We start from the raw sequence: 19,979 nt of genomic DNA on the forward strand, positions 1-19,979 counted from the left end.
TTCCCAAACAAACACACGTGCGGCTTGGCACTTGTGCTGTACATAACAAGTCACGCGACGTGAAGCTGCGGCTGTGATTGGTTCGGCTCTGCGCTACTTAATTTGGATCGGCCGACCTTTTTTTTTTTTTTTTTAAATTTTTTTTAAATTTTTTTAAGAGGACAAGAGCGGCGAGGTCTATCGCGATAGCTTAATTTCTCTATCGAGTAAAAGTTATATCGCGATAGATATCGTTATCGTTCTATCGCCCAGCTCTAGTATATATATATATGTATATATATGTGTATATATGTATATGTGTATATATATATGTATATATATTAGGGCTGCACGATATTAGGAAAACCTGCGATGTGCGATAACTGTGATCAATACTGCGATAACGATATGACTTGCGATAAAATAAATAGCAAAAAAAAAAACAAAAAACAAATACATAATTTCCGTTTTACTGCACAGTTTTATTTAATGAAAGCTGCTGTATTAGCAGTGTAACAACAAAGTGCAGTCAAACATTGAAACATTGCCCCCATAAAAAAATTTCTGAGGCTTGAATTCTGAAAGACATCCTTCCCGGTCTCTATAATTAGTTTTAAATAAACATAACTTAAATTATACTGCAAATTATCTCTATGCAGTTGTTCATCATTTTACCACTCACCAAGTAGTTATGATGCAAGTCAAAACTGGAGTGGAAACTTTACTAGATTAAACTATAGGTAAGAACTTGTCTGCTGTGGGAACACACCAAAGAACAATTGTCTACCTTTGTGGTCGTACTGGCCAAGACTAATATTATCAACAATTAAGAACAATGTAGGTAGTGTATTTTTGTAATTTTTTGAAAAAAAAAAGGTTTCTCTATCTTGCATTCATCCTTCCTGAGTGAATGTTTTTTATGGCAAGTTCTTGTTAAGGAAAACCAACATGTTTACTCTCCAAGGTTTTAAACATGTGCGCTGACATGTTACTATGTTTCCTGATGTACTAAAAAGTCTCTCTGAAGGTGAGCTACTTGCAGGTATGCAGAGATACTTCCTTGCAAGCTTGCTTAGCTGTGGGAATGTCATTTTGTGGAGTTTCCACCATGCCAAGGGGTCTTCCTCACTGTCTATGGCCGTGGATAGCAAGTAGCTGTTAAGCTCAGCTTCAACAGCTTGTGAGAGATGCATAAAAGAGGAGGTAGGGATTGGAGCTGCCTTGAAGAAACTGCCCAGGGACTTTTTTGCCTTCTTCAGGGGACGACTGGGTGGATCATCTGTCTGGGCCTCTGGTTCAGCGGAGCTTCTCTCCTGGAACAGAAAGCAGATTATAAGAAAAGTAAACATTTTGGACTAAATATGAATTGAAAGGTTTTATATATAAGCATGCATGAATACCTTCTGTGCCACTGCTTCCATTTCTGACATCACTCTGGTCTTGATGTCTGAGACTCGATCAGTGCTGGTGTAGCTGACTTTAAATCTGGGATCCATGAAGCACGCCATGTCCATAAGTTCCTGGGTAGCTGGATTTTCATATTTAGTAATCAGGTACTTGAGGATTTTCTTCTTAATTGATTTTGTCAAATCACTGTCTTCTTCCTTCTCTGCAAGCACCGACGTCTTCATCAGATGAAGGACTGGTTTTACATATGAAACACTAACGTAGCTCTCACCAGACAGGGCATCTGTAAAGTCTTGCAGGGGGTGTAATGCCTGGTTGACAGACTCCAGTACCTCAAGATCCTGCCAAGTAGGAATCAAGTGTCTTGATTTCTTGTCTGCTGAGATGACATCAGAAATGGCCCGCTGCTGCTCCAGGACTCTCTCAATCATCTTCTGCCTGGAACCCCACCTGGTTGGGCATTCTGTGATCAGTGTGTGCTCTGGGAGGTTGAGCTTCTGCTGTGCTTTTTTCAGAGCCATCTTTGCTTTCCAGCTGTGGCAAAAATGTCCAACTAACTTTTTGCAAAGTCCAATGGCTCGGGCAATGCGGGCATCATCTTTGATAGAATTTTCTGGAGAAATAAGAGGAAACAAAAAAACTGTCATGTTTAAAACCTTTTTTAAAAAAAAAAAAACTAATTGAAATTTATAACTAAAGTTGTCTAAAAAGGTAACATTATCCTTATCAATATCAATTTGATAATAATGTATAGCACATTTTCATTGCTAAAAAGATCTGCCTTGAATAAAACTTACCGATTGCAAGGTGCAGCCTGTGTCCAAAACACTGAAGTCTGACCCAGTTGTTTAGCTCCGTGGCTCTCACAACATTGGCACCGTTGTCTGTGGTGATGCACACTTGTCGATCTTCTTTAAGATCCCAGCTGGCTAACACCTCACGTAATACATGGGCTATATTTTCACTAGTGTGGGAGTCTGGAAAATACACAGTCTCTAGACACCGTGTTTTCAGTTCAAAGTCTTCGGTGAGGAAGTGCACTGTGAAACTCATATATGGTTCCGTTGTACGACTTGACCATAGGTCTGTAGTGCTTGCGTAGTTTTCAGCTTGGCTCAGTTCAAACATGACGGTCTTGCGGCATGTTTCATACATTTGTGGAATGGCGACATGTGAAAAGTAGTTTCGTGAGGGGATGCGGTATCTCTGGTCCACTTTATGTATCAGACTGGTGAAGCCCTCTCTGCTAACTGTATTTATAGGCATCATGTCTTTAGCCAAAAAATGTGTAATGGCCTCTGTTATTTCTTTGTACCGCTTCGACGTTTTCTCATAAGGAATTCCACTTGAAAAACTCTGATACAGAGACGGCTGTTGGACTGCTGCGCTCTTTGTCTTAACATTAGCAACCTTTGTTTGGCTAGCCCTATCTTTCTGGAACTCTTCAAACAGTTCTCTGTGGTTGTATTGAAGATGATGGTGGAGATTAGTCGTGTTTCCTCTGGTGGTTGCCACGAGTGTTCGGCAAGTTTTGCAGAGTACCTGTGTTTGGAGAACGTCGTCTTTATCAAATCCAAAGTACCTCCAAATAAGTGAGGTACTATTTTTTTTTTTTTTAGCCACGAGTTCAGTAGAATTCTCGTCACGCGTCTCGCTCTCAGCCATTACAACTCTGACTCGTTGCTGCAGCATTGTTCGCGCCCGACCTGCGTAGGAGGCGGGCCTCTAATCCATTTGATTGGTTAATGCCGTGAAGGGCTCTATTCGACTGGTCAAATGTGTAAATGGATTTCTTTGATTGGTAAATTCTTTACAGCACGTGTGTAAACATTTTAAGGTACCCAATTATCGCAGTTTACGCCGTCTTTTGCGATGGGCCCATCGCGCAGGCTGATATCGCGATGACAATAAATTTTCGATTTATCGTGCAGCCCTAATATATATGTGTATATATGTATATGTGTATATATATATGTATATATATGTGTATATATGTATATGTGTATATATGTATATGTGTATATATATATGTATATGTATATATATGTATATGTGTATATATATGTGTATGTGTGTATATATATGTAACAGGGCAGCCCTTAGCGGCTGGAAACACAGTGAGACAGACCAAGGCAAGTGTAGTGGAACAAAGTATTTATTCGCTATATGGCTCTCCTTACAACAATTGTCGAGCTTCTTCACAGCCCAAAAATCCACCTCTAATGACAACTAGCAGCCTTAAATATGTTCAGCTGTCACAGACTCAACCATTATTCCACTCTCAGGTAAATTCTTAAATCCCAACCTTCCACCACAGTATACAATATATCAATAAGAATAAATAAATACATAAATACATTTTCACATTTACATATTAATAAATACTTCACACTTTAATGTTACACCAACCCCATATTATAAAAACCCAGAAACCCAAGCACAAAAAGATTCACCACACTCTCTTTACCAATGGTCTCTCCCGGAACCTTTAAATGGTGTCTGGACCCCCAGGGAAACATTTGCCCAACACCTTGAAGAGGACACAGGCAAGAAAGGTGAGTAATCATTATCTTACAAACACTTATTTACACCACTTTTATCCCTAGATTTTACACACACATTTGCCTTAGTTTCCCTTATTGGTAAACCTTAATCACAATCACCATTCTTCTCTCCTGACAGACAACCACCACATTCCTTGATGAGGAGCAGCTGTGCAGGATCTGAAATAAGGCTACCAACTGATTTTAAAATTCCCAATAAATAGACAATAAATATTTAAACTGCTTGTGTGCAAATCCATGCTTAAAGTGCAATGCTCATAAAGTGCTTGATAAGGTGCTTTTAATAAAGTGAACAGTGTGCTCCAAAGTGCTATACATATAATATAAATAAATGCAGTAAGGGAGTCCTCTTCCTTACATTTCCTCCTCCCTCTCTTAAGCGCGAAGTGCTTCACTCCTCTGTCATCCTAGATAAACAATCAGCAACCACATTTGACTTCCCCGGCCTATACTGGACCATAAAGTCATAAGGCTGCAGAGACAGGTACCATCCTGCAATGCGGGCATTCGCATCCCTCATGCGGTTCAACCACTGGAGGGCACGATGATCAGTCTCCAGAGTGAAGTGACGTCCCAGAAGATAATACCTCAAGGCCTCAATAGCCCATTTCATGGCCAAGCACTCTTTCTCCACCGTCGAATACCTCGTCTCCCTGTCGAGTAGTTTCCGACTCAGAAACACCACAGGCCTTCTTTCACCATCCACCTCTTGCTGAAGGACAGCACCAAGGCCAACTCCTGAAGCATCAGTTTGCAAGATGAATGGCTTGTTGAAGTCTGGACTGTGTAGAACTGGATGTGTGCAAACTGCTTCCTTGAGGTCTCTGAATGCTTGCTCACAGTCTTCTGTCCAACGCACTTTGTTGGGGGCTGAGCCTTTTGTGAGGTCATTCAGTACAGTGGATCGCTCTGCAAAAGAAGGTATGAATTTCCTGTACCAGCCTACTAGACCCAGAAAACCTCTCACCTTCCTTTTTGTTGTCGGAACTGGGAAGGACTGAATTGCTTCAATCTTTCCAACCTGCGGCTTTATCTTCCCAGAGCCAACTACAAAGCCCAAGTACTCCACTTCTCTCTTGGCTATGGAGCACTTCTTGGGATTGATAGTCAGTCCAGCCATTCTGATGGAGTGTAGCACCTTCTGTAGGTGAATGACATGCTCTTCCCAGGACTGGCTGTACACCACCACGTCATCCAGATATGCTGCAGAGAATGCTGACACATCTCTCAGTACATGGTCCATTAATCGTTGGAATGTCGCTGGTGCACCTTGAAGCCCAAATGGCATGACTTTAAATTGGTACATACCAAAAGGAGTTTTGAAGGCTGTCAGCTCTCTCGCTTCTGGTGCCAAAGCCACTTGCCAGTATCCTTTACACAGATCAAGTGTTGTAATGTACCTTGCTGATCCAACTCTCTCCAGCAGGTCATCCACCCTGGGCATTGGGTAGGGATCAAACTTGGATACTGCATTCAAATATCTGAAATCAATACAGAATCTCAGGGTGTCATCTTTCTTTGGTACCAAAACAATCGGGCTGCACCACTCACTACTTGACACCTCAATGATTCCCAGGTCCAACATCAGTTTTATTTCTTTCTGCAGCACTGGCACCAACCGTTCTGGAATTCTGTAGCTCTTTTGTCGAACGGGTGCATCCTCCTTCACCCGTATCTTATGCTGAACCAGTGATGTAAAGCCTGGTGTTTCTCGAAAGAGCTGTGGGTCCACGAGTGGTTTTATATCAGCCTGCTCAGTAGGAGACAAATGAGAAAGGTCAACTGAAGCACAAACTTGACTGTTAGTTGGAAAGAACTTCTCAGTCACCTCCTCATCCTTAACTGAACGCACCAGTAACTGATAGACCGGCTCTTGTCGGCTGTGGAATTCTTTCAACAAGTTCACGTGAAATGTCTGATATTTTTTTACTCTTTCTGGCATATTCAGCTCATAAGTGACTTTACTCACTTGTCTGACGATCTCGTATGGTCCATGCCATTTTGTCAGCAACTTGTTATCGCTGGTGGGAAGCAATAACAGTACTTTCTGACCTGGAAGGAAGACCCTATCCCTGGCCTTCTGATCATACCAAGTCTTTTGATGTTTTTGTGCAGCTTTCATGTTGTCTTGCATCAATGATGCCATTTTCTCCAACCTCTCTCTCATGGTGATGACGTAGGCTGCGATGTTTTCGCCCTCTGCTTTGGATTCCTCCCAGCAGTCCTTAAGCAGATCCAGGGGGCCTCTCACTTGGCGACCGTATAAAAGTTCAAAAGGCGAGAAGCCAGTGGAAACCTGCGGGACCTCCCGGTAGGCGAACAGAAGGTAGGGCAGCCATTGATCCCAGTCAGCACCTGTGTCAGAGACAAACTTGCGCAGCATACTTTTGAGAGTCTGGTTGTATCTCTCCACTAGCCCGTCCGTTTGGGGGTGATACGGGGTGGTCTTAAGTCCCTTTATCCCTAACAGCTTATAAACCTGCTGCAACAACTTGGATAGAAAGTTCGTTCCACAGTCCGTCAGAATTTCTCTTGGTATGCCTACCCTAGAGAAAAGCTGCAGAAGACAATTAGCAATGTGACGAGCTTTAATTGATCTGAGTGGGAAGGCCTCAGGAAACCGTGTTGCATAGTCACATATGACTAATATGTAGCGATGACCGGTGGAGCTCCTCTCTAAAGGGCCCACAATATCCATGCCTAGCCTCTCAAATGGTGTTTCAATAATTGGCAATGGTTGCAACTGGGCTCGCGCTACTCCTTTGCCTGAGGTCAACTGACATTTTTCACAGGAACGGCAAAACTCAGAAACCTGGACATACATCCCTGGCCAAACAAAACGGCTGCTGATCCTATTCAGTGTTTTGTGAAAAGCCATATGACCTGCCCATGGAATTGAATGACCCAAATCCATAACTTTGTCTCTGAACTGTTGTGGGAGTGCCACAGCTTCGCACTTCCCCTTTCTCTGGTACAAGATGCCTCCTTTAATCAAGTAAACAGTGTCTGCAAGACAGCTTGCCTGACCTTGACTAGCCCCCTCTACCTCTGTTACCTTCTCAAACCAGGGTTTTAGAGTAGGGTCGCTTCTTTGGAGTGCACCTAAATCTGAGGGAACATCAAACTCAAGTTGGTTATTTGGCTTAGGGAACAATGCTGTACCTTTTTCCCCTGAGCCTTTGAACTTTTCTCTTCTTTTCTGAGCCCTAGACTTCCTAATCTTCCCTGGCTCCGTTTCGAGAGACTCCTCAAAAAAGGGTAGTTCTTGCATCCTTTCCTTTGCACTTTGTGCTCTTGTGACTACATGACAGGGTTTAAATGGTTCAACTGTCATATCTAGAGGAAGTGAGCTTCCAGATTCATCACCTAAGCCTTGAATGTCTTTCTCAGCACTCACTTAAGGGTCATAATCTGACTGATGTATTAGATCAAAAAGAGTGGGGATGTCATTACCAAGTATCACTGAATATGGCAAACTGGGAACCACAGCTACCACTAACAAGTAGGTTTGACCTCCCACTGTCAGGTAAACCTCAGCAGTGGGGTACCTGTGTTCGTCCCCATGCACACAACTTATTGTAGCCCCAACCCCACTTAGCTTTTCTCCTGAAATTATGCTAGAATGTACAAGAGTCTGAAAGCACCCCGAGTCAAGCAAAGCTTCCTCTTTACGCCCATTAATTAAAACAGGGACAGTACAAGCTTTCTTTCCTACTGGCTCTGTGGCTGGTCTTGGAACTGCACATAAAAGAGATGGTTTTGACTTAAGTGCAGGGCAAAATTGTTGTGTATGGCCAAAGTTATGACAGTGATAACATTTAATATCCTGAACTGAAGACTTAAAGGATTTCTTCACATTGTGAGGTCTATGGGAAGGGAGCTGCCTAGAACTAGAAAGATTTCTAGCCTGAACTTGACCAGAACCCTGTTCACCCCCAATGGACTTACTTGGTTGGGCGTGGGTCTCCCGGCTGAAGTAGGTGCTCTTGCTTCCTTTTCTGGCTGAAGTGAAAACCTCTGCGAGGCTAGCTGCTTCCTTTGCAGTCTCCGGGTCATGCTCACGTATCCAAATCTCCAGCTCTGGGTTAACCATTCTCAAAAACTGCTCCAGAATTATCTGCTCAGATATTTCTTCTACAGTTGATTTTTCAGGTTTAATCCATCTTGAAAACAGGTCTTTCAATCTTACATAAAGTTCACGTGGCGTCTCACCTGGTTCAACTTTCGAAGATCTGAAGCGGCGTCTGTAGGTGTCAGCAGTGATCTCATATTTTGCCAGAATTGCCTCTTTCACCTTATCATAATTCTCAGAGTCTGTTAAATCCATAAGAATGTAGGCTGTGCGGGCTTTACCTGTCAACAGGGGAACCAGGCGAATAGCCCACTCATCTCTGGGCCATCGACACACATTTGCCATTCTTTCAAACGTAGTCAGAAAATGTTCAATGTCATCTTCTGGTGACAGAGGAAAAAGTTTTGGTTCAATTAAAGACCTGGACCCACTGGCCACTGGAATGTCTTCACCATTGAATCCAAGTTCTTGTTCTTCAGATATTGTAGGGGGCGCTGGCGCCTCTGGTGGATCAGGTTTATCAGTTACAGCATTAACTTGTAGCTGGATTTGCTGAAATTGATGCTGCATGCCTTTCCACCTTTGCTCCTGACGTGAAAAATCCTTCTCCCACTTTTGGTCTCTGGCTGCTTGAGACCGCATAAGAGATTTCACCAACCCTGTCAACTCCTCCAATTTGTCCTCAGGGGTTGTTGCTGCCATGGCCTCTAGCTCAGATGAAGCTCCAACTCCTTCATCAGGCTGCTCCTCTTGGCCAGGCTTTCTTCCACCTCTTGTCATCATCTTCTCACTGTGGCATGAGTGACACACTTCTGACACCACTTGTAACAGGGCAGCCCTTAGCGGCTGGAAACACAGTGAGACAGACCAAGGCAAGTGTAGTGGAACAAAGTATTTATTCGCTATATGGCTCTCCTTACAACAATTGTCGAGCTTCTTCACAGCCCAAAAATCCACCTCTAATGACAACTAGCAGCCTTAAATATGTTCAGCTGTCACAGACTCAACCATTATTCCACTCTCAGGTAAATTCTTAAATCCCAACCTTCCACCACAGTATACAATATATCAATAAGAATAAATAAATACATAAATACATTTTCACATTTACATATTAATAAATACTTCACACTTTAATGTTACACCAACCCCATATTATAAAAACCCAGAAACCCAAGCACAAAAAGATTCACCACACTCTCTTTACCAATGGTCTCTCCCGGAACCTTTAAATGGTGTCTGGACCCCCGGGGAAACATTTGCCCAACACCTTGAAGAGGACACAGGCAAGAAAGGTGAGTAATCATTATCTTACAAACACTTATTTACACCACTTTTATCCCTAGATTTTACACACACATTTGCCTTAGTTTCCCTTATTGGTAAACCTTAATCACAATCACCATTCTTCTCTCCTGACAGACAACCACCACATTCCTTGATGAGGAGCAGCTGTGCAGGATCTGAAAAAAGGCTACCAACTGATTTTAAAATTCCAAATAAATAGACAATAAATATTTAAACTGCTTGTGTGCAAATCCATGCTTAAAGTGCAATGCTCATAAAGTGCTTGATAAGGTGCTTTTAATAAAGTGAACAGTGTGCTCCAAAGTGCTATACATATAATATAAATAAATGCAGTAAGGGAGTCCTCTTCCTTACAATATATATATATATATATATATATATATATATATATATATATATATATATATAGTTATAGTTTTTACACAGCTGAACAAACGTCAAGCAGACAGCTGATTATCAGAAGTGTGAGATATATACATATATATATATCATCCAGAAACTGTGGCACATCTCTTTTGGTTCCTCTACACAGAGATTCTGGAAGAATTTAGCAGTTTTGTTATTGTCTAGTTTAAGGGAGTTTTCTTTACGATGGGAAAATGTTTTATTCTTTTTCTTTAAGTTCCCCAGGAAGAATGATAAATGTTTTTTATACAATATTTGTTAATACTTTTAGCTATTTTATATCCATAAATGTAAGTTTATTAATAAAACACCATATTTCTGCCGTTTTATAAGGATATGGAATTGTACATACTAGGGCTGCCACGATTAGTCGACTAGTCACAATTACGTCGACTATCAAAATCGCCGACGACTGATTTATTAGTCAACGCTTCGTTTGGAGCTTTGTAAGATCCCAAAAGACGCAGGAATAAGTAGCAGGATTTAAGAGTGTAATAACGGACTGAAACAGAAGATGGCAGCACTGCATGTACAAGGATGCCAGCTGCCGTTAAACCCCGAAGAAGAAGAAGCTGTGTCCCAGAATTCATAGCGCGGCCCAGCTCAGTTTCCAACAATGGCGGCAGCTAGTTAGTTTTAATATTACTCTTATTATTCTTTCTGGGTCACAAAATAAACGTTTAACATATTTTCAGTAGCTGTGTAAACCTCAAATATCTGCTCAGTTTATCAAGACACCACATATTTTCAAAAGCGCTCCAACGTTTTCGGAGACGTCTGTTACCCACTAGCTCGATAGCTAGCCGGGGGCGAGGCTAACTAGAGCCGTGAGAACACCGGACTCCCAGCAAATCGTTTTCAAACCCACCGCCGTCTTTCGCTACTCAGGTTAAACATGATATATAAGTCACTTACATAACTGCAAAATGTTATTGTTTGGCCTTTTTTTCAGTGTTTTATTTGTTCCTGAGTAAATCGGTTTGTCTGAGATTAAAGTTATAGTTTTTACACAGCTGAACAAACGTCAAGCAGACAGCTGATTATCAGAAGTGTGAGATGCTGGAGAATTTACTCCGGTGTCCTGTTATATTTTAGATAGCAACGAGTTTATTAAACTTCACCGAAACAATCTGCAAATGTCATTAAAATTTAATAAACTATCATCTTGTCTTTATTTTTAGTTAGCACAGACCTTAAACACTTAAAGCTGTAAGCTAATGATAGTTATATAAGAGCAGATGCTGCTGGTGCAATAAGCTGTAGTTTTACGTCCAATGGATGATGATCTGATTAGTCGACTAATCGCAAAAATAATCGCTGACTAGTCGACTATCAAAATAATCGTTTGTGGCAGCCCTAGTACATACAATCAATTTCAGACTCAACCAACAAAAAGCCTCTCAGAACAATATTTATATTGTAACAGTTGCTATTGTAATGCAGTGTATCACCACATGGCGGCGCCTCCTGTCTCACGACTGGTGTCACCCCCTTTTTGTTCTTCTTCGCACTCCTCCTGTAATGGATGCTCCCGTGTGTACGCGGACTAGTGTGCTCTTTAGTAATGTGTGGTAGAGGTAGCACTTTTATTTTTGATATTGTAAATAAATGAGTACTTTTTGGAAAGTCAGAAGCTGTTGCTCATTTGCTATCCACCTGCACACCTCCGTGGCTGGCTTCATCTCCACTGCACGTTACAACTAGCGCCTGAATTTTTTCCCCTTGGACTTCAGACGATTTTTGCATCCCGCCGAGGATTCTTCTCTTCTAGCACGTGAACTGTCTCGGAAATCCCCCCAGTTTTGCGGACGCTCGGACGTTTTCTCCAGCCATGGCTGCAGCCTCAGCTCAGGTGGGACCCGACTAATTTCTGGATACCATGGTGTGCCGCTGCTCCGCTTGGGAGAAAGAAAAAGAGAGAAGCTGACTCCGCGACGCGAATGGACTCCGTGGATTTGTTATTTGTTGTTGGTTTCGTCTTCTAAGGATTAATTCTTCTGTGGAGAGCCTGGACATGAACATTTCTGCTGGCTTTTCATTCCCCTTTCCCTCTGCTGAGACTGACTGTAGCACATGTAAGTGATAGCTGACTACAACCGTTGGTTCCGGTCTTCGGCTCAGTATAACGAAACGATTTAAAACTAATCTTGCATTGAGCTCTAGTGTTGCAGACATGCTATTGTAATAACATGGTTCTGATCACTCCAGTCTAATTTCAGTTGTTGGGCGAAATTTTATGTGGTTTTTCTAAATTTAATCTTGAACGCATTTTTGCAGTTTTCTCTTTCTAGTCTGACCTAACTGACTCTTTTACTGCTATATCAATAACTGCGCTGTGCCCTGGAGCAGCTAAATTTTTTTGAAATCGCAATGGCACACTGCCCAGACGACTCTGACTCAGACATGGAACTTACCTCGTTACCTATGTGCCAGATAGTTGAAAATGTGACTCCTAGCCTTAGCCAACAAGTGGTGGAGTTAAGAACTGAGGTGAATAAGCTTAGTGATTGTTTACGTGACTCACTGAACATACAGCAGAGTTTACTAAGGCAGTGGGACCAACTTACAACGGGGAACTCTCCCCCTCCTGCAGTCCCACAGTCTCCTGTTTTCCCAATGGCCACATCGACACCTCATGTTCATGTGATGGACAAAACTGAACCCACCAACAGTACCAATCCGTTCCTGCCCAGCAACCCATTTCAACCTACAAATCCTTTCCTCCCATCTCACTCACTTGAACTCAGCAGCACTTCCAGAGTGATTGCGGCAGCTTTACATAAGATAAGATAAGATAAGATAACCTTTATTAGTCCCACACGTGGGAAATTTGTTTTGTCACAGCAGGAAGTGGACAGTGCAAAAGTTATGAGGCAAAAATTAGGATACAATAAGAATAAATACAGTACACAACTGTACAGGATAGAATAAATAAAATACTATATACAGTAGAATAAAATAAAATAAAATACTATATACAGTAGAATAAAATAAAATAAATATACAATAAGATAAAAATAGAATACAAATACAAATGCTATATACAACTGAGTAAAAATACAACGATGACAGAAAGGATTATTGCACTTAGTATTATTGCATATGTATGGATGTGTGTGTTTGATCAGTTAAAGTTTTTATTATGGAGTCTGACAGCAGTGGGGAGGAAAGACCTGCGAAATCTCTCCGTCCCACACCGTGGGTGCCGCAGTCTCCCACTGAAGGAGCTGCTCAGTGCTGTCACAGTCTGCTGCATGAGTCATCAGAGAACTTCTGCAGGAAGCACTGGGTGGAATTGTGGGAGAAGTCTGCAGTGTAGATGGTGAAGAGGAACGGAGCCAGAACCGTTCCCTGTGGGGCCCCCGTACTGGAGACGACCCTGTCCGACACACAGCCCTGAGTCCTCACATACTGTGGTTGGTCGGTGAGGTAGTCCAAAATCCAGGCAGTGAGGTGATGGTCCACTCCAGAGTTCACCAGCTTGTCCTTTAGAACCGAGGGAAGAATGGTGTTGAAGGCACTGGAGAAATCAAAGAACATGATTCTCACAGTGCTTCCAGCGGTCTCCAGGTGAGCGAGGGAACGATGTAGGAGGTGAATGACAGCATCATCCGCTCCAATGCCAGGCTGGTAGGCAAACTGAAGTGGGTCCAGTGATGAGCTTGTTAGGTGCCGAAGCTGAGCCAGGACCAACCGCTCCAGGGTACATCACGCAAAGCTGGAGCTTCCTGTGTATGCTGGGGACGGAAAAGTGCAACCTGAGGACTGGTTAAATGCAGTTGGCACATACAAAGCCTCATTGAACCTAACTGATGGGCAATTGCCAAACGAACTGCCACACTTTCTTGCAAAAGAGCTCGGGAAATGGTTCAAGGCACTGAGCTCCCACATTACATCATGGGCTCAATTCTGTCAACCGTTTAAGACCGTTTTTCTGCCCTCCGACAACCAAGAACGCATCCTGAGAGGAATTTTGGATCGTGTTCAGGCTCAGGACGAGCCGCTCCCAACCTTTGTCGCCCACATGTTGAGTGAGTTTGACAAACTGAAGAGCCCCCCACCTGAAAAAGACAGAATTGACCTAATTAGTAAACATGCTCTCGAAAAATACAGAGTTGCCCTGTATGGCGCTAATGTCACTTCTGTAATGGACCTGCTGCTACGCACTCATGAGCTTCACTCAGTGCTTGGACCACAAAGACCACAGCCTGCTTTATGTAGCAAAGACAACTATAAGCCTGAACCTTACTGCTTCAAATGCTCTCAGCCAGGGTTCACTACACGCACCTGTCCAAACTGTAACACCCAACCTCATTTGCCACAACGAGCCTCGAACACCGCTAGGCATGGCCCAGTCCAGCCATTGCCAGCACCTGGCCCCTCTGACCCTGGCCATGAAAAGGTGGAATTAAGCAGCACCACATCCCAGCCACAATACAGGCAGTTGGGAAACTACGGGGGGGGGGGACATTTCACAGAGGCCAACCTTCCCCCAGTTACTAACGGAGCCTCACACGCCCGATTCACTACAGGGTGGACACAGTCTTGGAGACTTGGAAGACAATTTTTCACAAGTCCACTGGAATACCCCACTAAGAACGAAAGTGAACTTCAATGCTTCATCTGTGGATGCTACCCTCGACACGGGTGCGTCCCTCTCGGCTGTACGAACAGATCTCATTCAAGTAAATGACTCTTACCCTAGAAACACAAGTGAGTGGAATGGTCCTGCACTTAACCTCGCCAATAATGCTCCCTGTATCCCTGTTGGTGTTATTTGGCTCAATATTGGATTCATGAACAAGAACTTTTACCAGCGTTTTGCCATAATACCAGATTTGTCCTCTCCTTTCATTCTGGGAATGGATTTTATGGCAAGAGCTTCTGTTTCTATTCACATTCCCACTAGAACAGTCTACATTGAGGACATCCCCTGCCCACTCGCAGACAATGAAGAGGACCTTCAAAATGATTACTCACATTCACCTGGAACACTGATGTCTTTGGACTTGGTTCGCTCAGACTTAACAGCCAAACTGTCTGAAGCAAGTCTCTCAGAGAACAACAAGGATGCTTTACTAAATCTGCTCAGCAAGTTTAGCTCCTTGTTTGATGGTCAACTTGGTCGAACGGCTCTCACTGAGCACGCCATAGAGACTGGCAATGCAACACCTGTCAAACTCCCACCCTATCGCACGTCACCTGCTAAGAAACGTGTGATTGAAGAACAAGTGCAACAAATGTTGAAGGACAACATCAATGAACCTTCCACAAGCCCTTGGGCAGCTCCTGTAGTCATTGTAAATAGAGCGGCCACGGAACCAAGGTTTTGTGTGGACTTTCGAGGGCTCAACCAAGTTACCCGAAAAGACTCTTATCCCCTGCCTCGTGTAGATGAGTCTTTGGACTTTCTGGCAAGAGGAAAGTTTGTCTCGACATTGGACTTAGCGCGAGGCTATTGGCAGGTTGCTGTAGCAGAGGACTCGAAGCCTAAAACTGCCTTCATCATTTGCGGTCTCTTCCAGTTTCGGGTGCTGCCCTTTGGGCTCTGCAACGCACCTGCAACTTTTCAGAGACTCATGAACTCTGTGCTTGCTGGCCTCATTTACAAAACGTGCGCAGTCTACCTGGATGACATTGTTATCGCCTCACCTACCTTTGAACAGCACTTAGTGGATCTTGAGGAGGTGCTGGGCAGACTCCAGGCTGCTGGCTTGTCATTGAAGCTCAAAAAGTGCCAATTCTGCCTAGATGAATTCACCTTTCTCGGGTACCGCATCACATCATCAGGTGTTAAGCCCGATCCGGACAAAGTAAAGGCGTTTAAGGAGTTTGATACCCCAACCTCAGTGAAACACGTCCGTCAGTTCCTTGGCTTGACTGGCTATTATCGACGCTTCATTCAGAATTATGCCCGCCATGCCGAACCTCTTCACGCCATCACCAGAAAGGACAATGCTTTCCACTGGGACGACAGCTGTCGAAGGGCCATGGACACTTTGAAAGATCATGTCACATCAGCCCCGATCCTGTCATTTCCAGACTTCAGCCGTCCCTTTTCCATTCACGCCGATGCATGTGACATTGGTCTTGGGGCAGTGTTGATGCAAAAGGATGACAAGGGTCGTGAGTACGTTGTGGCTTTTGCTAGTCGCTCCCTTCACAAAGCTGAACTCCCCTACTGCACTTCAGAGAAGGAGTGCCTCGCTGTGATATGGGCTCTGGAACACTTCCACCCATATGTTGAAGGTGTTCATGTTACTATCTTCACTGACCACAACAGTCTCAGGTGGCTCATGTCTCGTCAAAACCCAACGGGCCGACTCGCCCGCTGGTCACTTCGTTTGCAGGACTTTGATTTCACAATAGTGCACAAACCTGGTGCACAGAACAAAGTTCCCGACGCACTGTCACGCAACCCTTTGCCTCTGACCTGTGACAGGCCGACTGATCTTTTACCAGATCATGCTGTTATGGGCAGCCTGGACATTCGTACTCTGCCCCCCGTCATTCTGGCTGACCGTTCACAATTCAGACAGCTGCAGTTAGACGATCATGTCACAGGTCCACTCCTCAGAGACATTGAAGCAGACTCTCTGAACAGCTCGGACAATGCCACCTTGTTACAGTATGTTGTGTATGACTCTCTTTTGTATCACAGAGAACCCAAGTCCACATGTGCTTTGCACCCTTTGAAAGAGCTGAAACTGTTTGCCCCTACTTCCATGAGAGGCACCTTGCTGGACTATTACCATGACCACCCCACAGCAGGTCACTTGGGTGTTTCTAAGACATTGGCTAGACTGCGTTTTAGGTTTTTCTGGCCCAAAATGGCAGCTGATGTGAAACGCTATGTGATTTCATGCTCAGTGTGCCAACTCACCAAGCCAAGTCAGAAAAAAGCAGCCGGTCTTATGGTTCCCATTGTCCCCCAGAAACCCTGGGAGTATGTGGGTGTGGATTTTGTTGGGCCACTTCCCCGCACCCCCACTGGTAATGCTTATTTGATCGTGTTTGTTGACTATTTGACTAAATGGGTTGAAGCCAGTGCTGTCAAAGAAGCTACATCTCAGGTAGCAGCTGGTAAATTCGTCACTGACATTTTTGCTAGGCATGGTACACCCACTTACCTCATTTCTGACAGAGGGCTCCTTTTGTGAGTGAGCTTTTTGAACATGTTGTTTCTGCCTTAGGCTCGGTGCACAGACTCACTACGGCATATCACCCTCAGACAAATGCTACTGAACGCGTCAACCGGACTCTGAAAACTGCAATCCGCGCTTATGTAGGTGATAAGCACACATCATGGGACAGGTTTCTCCCTCAGATTTGCTTTGCTCTGCGCACCGCCCCCCATGACAGTACAGGTATGACTCCTGCCATGATGCTTTATGGTCGTGAGTTAGACACCCCGCTTGACCTTATCACTCAGCCTTCTACAGCAGGTGTTGATGAACCGGGTGTGCCTTACCCTGAGACTCTGAGAGCCTCCCTGCAGGAAGCTCACGACCACGCCAAAGCAGCTTTGGACTATAGCCATGACAGACAAAAACATTACTATGACTTGAGACATCGACATGCCACGTTTCGTGTTGGTGACCTTGTGAGAGTTACGACGCACCCCAGGTCAGACGCTCAGTCTAACTTTACTGCTAAACTTGCACCACTGTTTCAGGGACCATTGTGTGTATCTCAGAGACTCAGTGATGAGTCTCTGAGATACTCACCCAGGCTTACCCAAGTGAGCCTGTAACCCAAGTTACAGGCTCACTTGGGTGGACTCCGGTGTGGATGCAGGTGTTTATCATGTTGTGAACATGCAACCGGTTCCATACCTGGGACTCTCTCACTTCCAAAGAACATTCTGTTTCATTGCCTGCTGAGAGAGAGACCGCAGAGGGTCTGAACTCTGACTCTCAGGCCCACCCTGTCCCCCCTGCAGACACTGACATTGACTCTGAGCCATTCCCCTTTGATTTACCGGACATTGACTCTTCTTCTGGTGTGGGCGCTGTTCCAGAGAGTGTTTCACCCAGATCTGTCCAGCACCCAGCTGCTGGTGGACATTACAATCTCAGGCCCAGACGTTGCCCCAGAGTTACGTCTGGCTGGAGCAACAAAAGATGGACTAATGATTTTCACACAACCAGGCTTGATCTGAAGTGAAATGTTTTGGTTAAACCTGTTTGATGCTGTCTTGTTGCATTGCTACTTTGAGTCATGATATGTAGATGTTTCTGTTTGCTCTACTTAATCCAGTTTTATGGCTCTTTCGTGCGTTAAGGTTCATTCTTGGCATTTACTTAGAAAAAAAAAAAAGAACAAAAGAAAAAAGTGAAAAAAACTAAGAAGACTGATTTTCCACTGTACATGTTCGTCTTATTTTCACCAATTTCATTTTTAAATGGTCTTTTGCCCTGTGTCTGTGCACCAATCTTAGCTGTAACCTCTATGTATAGGGTACTGTTAGGTGTGGTGTGTGCTTTTTCAGCTGTGTACGGCTGAGGACAGCCTTTTTCTCACCAGGGGGGGACTATGTAACAGTTGCTATTGTAATGCAGTGTATCACCACATGGCGGCGCGTCCTGTCTCACGACTGGTGTCACCCCCTTTTTGTTCTTCTTCGCACTCCTCCTGTAATGGATGCTCCCGTGTTTACGCGGACTAGTGTGCTCTTTAGTAATGTGTGGTAGAGGTAGCACTTTTATTTTTGATATTGTAAATAAATGAGTACTTTTTGGAAAGTCAGAAGCTGTTGCTCATTCGCTATCCACCTGCACACCTCCGCGGCTGGCTTCATCTCCACTGCACGTTACAATATGTTGATTTTTTTCGCCTACTCATATCATAATTTTTTTACTCCTAGTTCTGTATGTTCATGTTCTGTTCTTTTGTAAACTTCATCTGTTTGTATGTTGTATACTCATTGTGTTTCAATAAAGTTCGATTTAAAGAAAGGTACGTTCTAAACGAAGCTTCAGACGTCACTGATCACGTGACTCTGGCCAAACGAATCAAGCCTCGACACGGTGCTTCTGAAGCAGCGCGTTGATCTTTCTGACACACGCACCGGAGCGTCAGCTTCAAGCGGACCATCACTACGTCTCACATCTAAAGGTGTCAAGGTAACTTTGAACTGAGTTCAGTCAATCTGGAGTTTTTCCAAGTTTTCTGTTGCTCTCTGTGAGAGAAGAGCGTTAAAGGCGGGGCTCTCCAGAGTCCAGCAAAACAGGAAACCACAGCTGGGTGTGTGTAAGTGTGCAAACCAATAGAATGCATCGTGGTGGGGGGGGCATCACGGGCAAGAAAAAAACAAAAGAATCGGTCGTACCCATGCTTCCCCGACGTCATGCCAGCGCATATTGGGAAATTCGTAGGCACCGATCGGTTTTCTATCAGCTTGCTGGGAGTAAGGGCGCCCTCCGTTTGTGAGGTGCGCCTGCTGCTGGCGGAACAGGGAGGAGAGGGCGGGGCTGCGGGGAGTCTCTGGCTGGCTGGAGCGGCATCTAATAACCAACTCGCAAAACAAAATAAAAACAACAAACAGATATTATGATACAGACTTATAATCTGCACCGATGTTTTTTCTAAATTCTATAAAGTGAGCGCGAGAGCCCTCGGTGCGCCTGCGCGCTGCTGAAGTCAAAGTAAACTTTATTGTCATCTCCGCTACAGACAGTCCAGCATATAGAGAGACGAGACGACGAGGCTGCAGTTACAGCGGTGCAAGTAAACAAACAATAAATATAAGAAGAGTAAGAAAATAAATCTACACTTTAGGACTCGGGGTAAAGGATCAATAACAATTTAAATTTATAATTTACAGTTTTATGATTTAAAGTCTCACACAACCCGTCAAAAGGGGCGGGGCCGGCTGCTTCCAAGTAGAGCACATTTCATTTATAATGATGTAAATCCAAGCCCATCATGGATTCACGATCTGAATCCTGGGTTGTGTGAAATCCCAGAAATCAACCTTAGACAAAGTGAATCTGTGAACTAAGGTGTAGGTCTGTTAGGTTAATTGTGCTGATCCTCGGGTTGGGGGATTTGTGTTTGTACTGGAGCACAAAATTCAAACCAATGGAAGATGGACAACAAAAGTTCAAAGCCATCAGGTGCTCAGGTTAGAAAAAAGAGAAAAGATGCAGGTAAGCAGACGTGTGATTGGATAATGGCAGCTCATCCTGAACCAATCAGACTAAACTCCAAACAACACATTATGTTACAGATTTTAATATTAA

The 19,979-nt window shown here is 44.0% G+C and overlaps 1 protein-coding gene across 1 annotated transcript; it reads right to left on the reverse strand.

Moving 5' to 3' along the window:
* Positions 1–440: 440 nt before the first annotated feature.
* LOC145423772 (E3 SUMO-protein ligase ZBED1-like) lies at positions 441–3,340 on the reverse strand. The gene is made up of 3 exons (XM_080296559.1): positions 2,184–3,340; positions 1,380–1,999; positions 441–1,292 (listed from the first exon to the last, which is right to left on the reverse strand). Exons 1-3 carry the CDS (start codon positions 3,076–3,078, stop codon positions 897–899), a joined length of 1,911 nt encoding a protein of 636 aa, XP_080152685.1. The 5' UTR covers positions 3,079–3,340; the 3' UTR covers positions 441–896.
* Positions 3,341–19,979: the final 16,639 nt, after the last annotated feature.

Source organism: Astatotilapia calliptera, chromosome 3 (genome assembly GCF_964374335.1).
Source record: "Astatotilapia calliptera chromosome 3, fAstCal68.1, whole genome shotgun sequence".
In the NCBI taxonomy this organism is placed as follows: Eukaryota; Metazoa; Chordata; class Actinopteri; order Cichliformes; family Cichlidae; genus Astatotilapia; species Astatotilapia calliptera.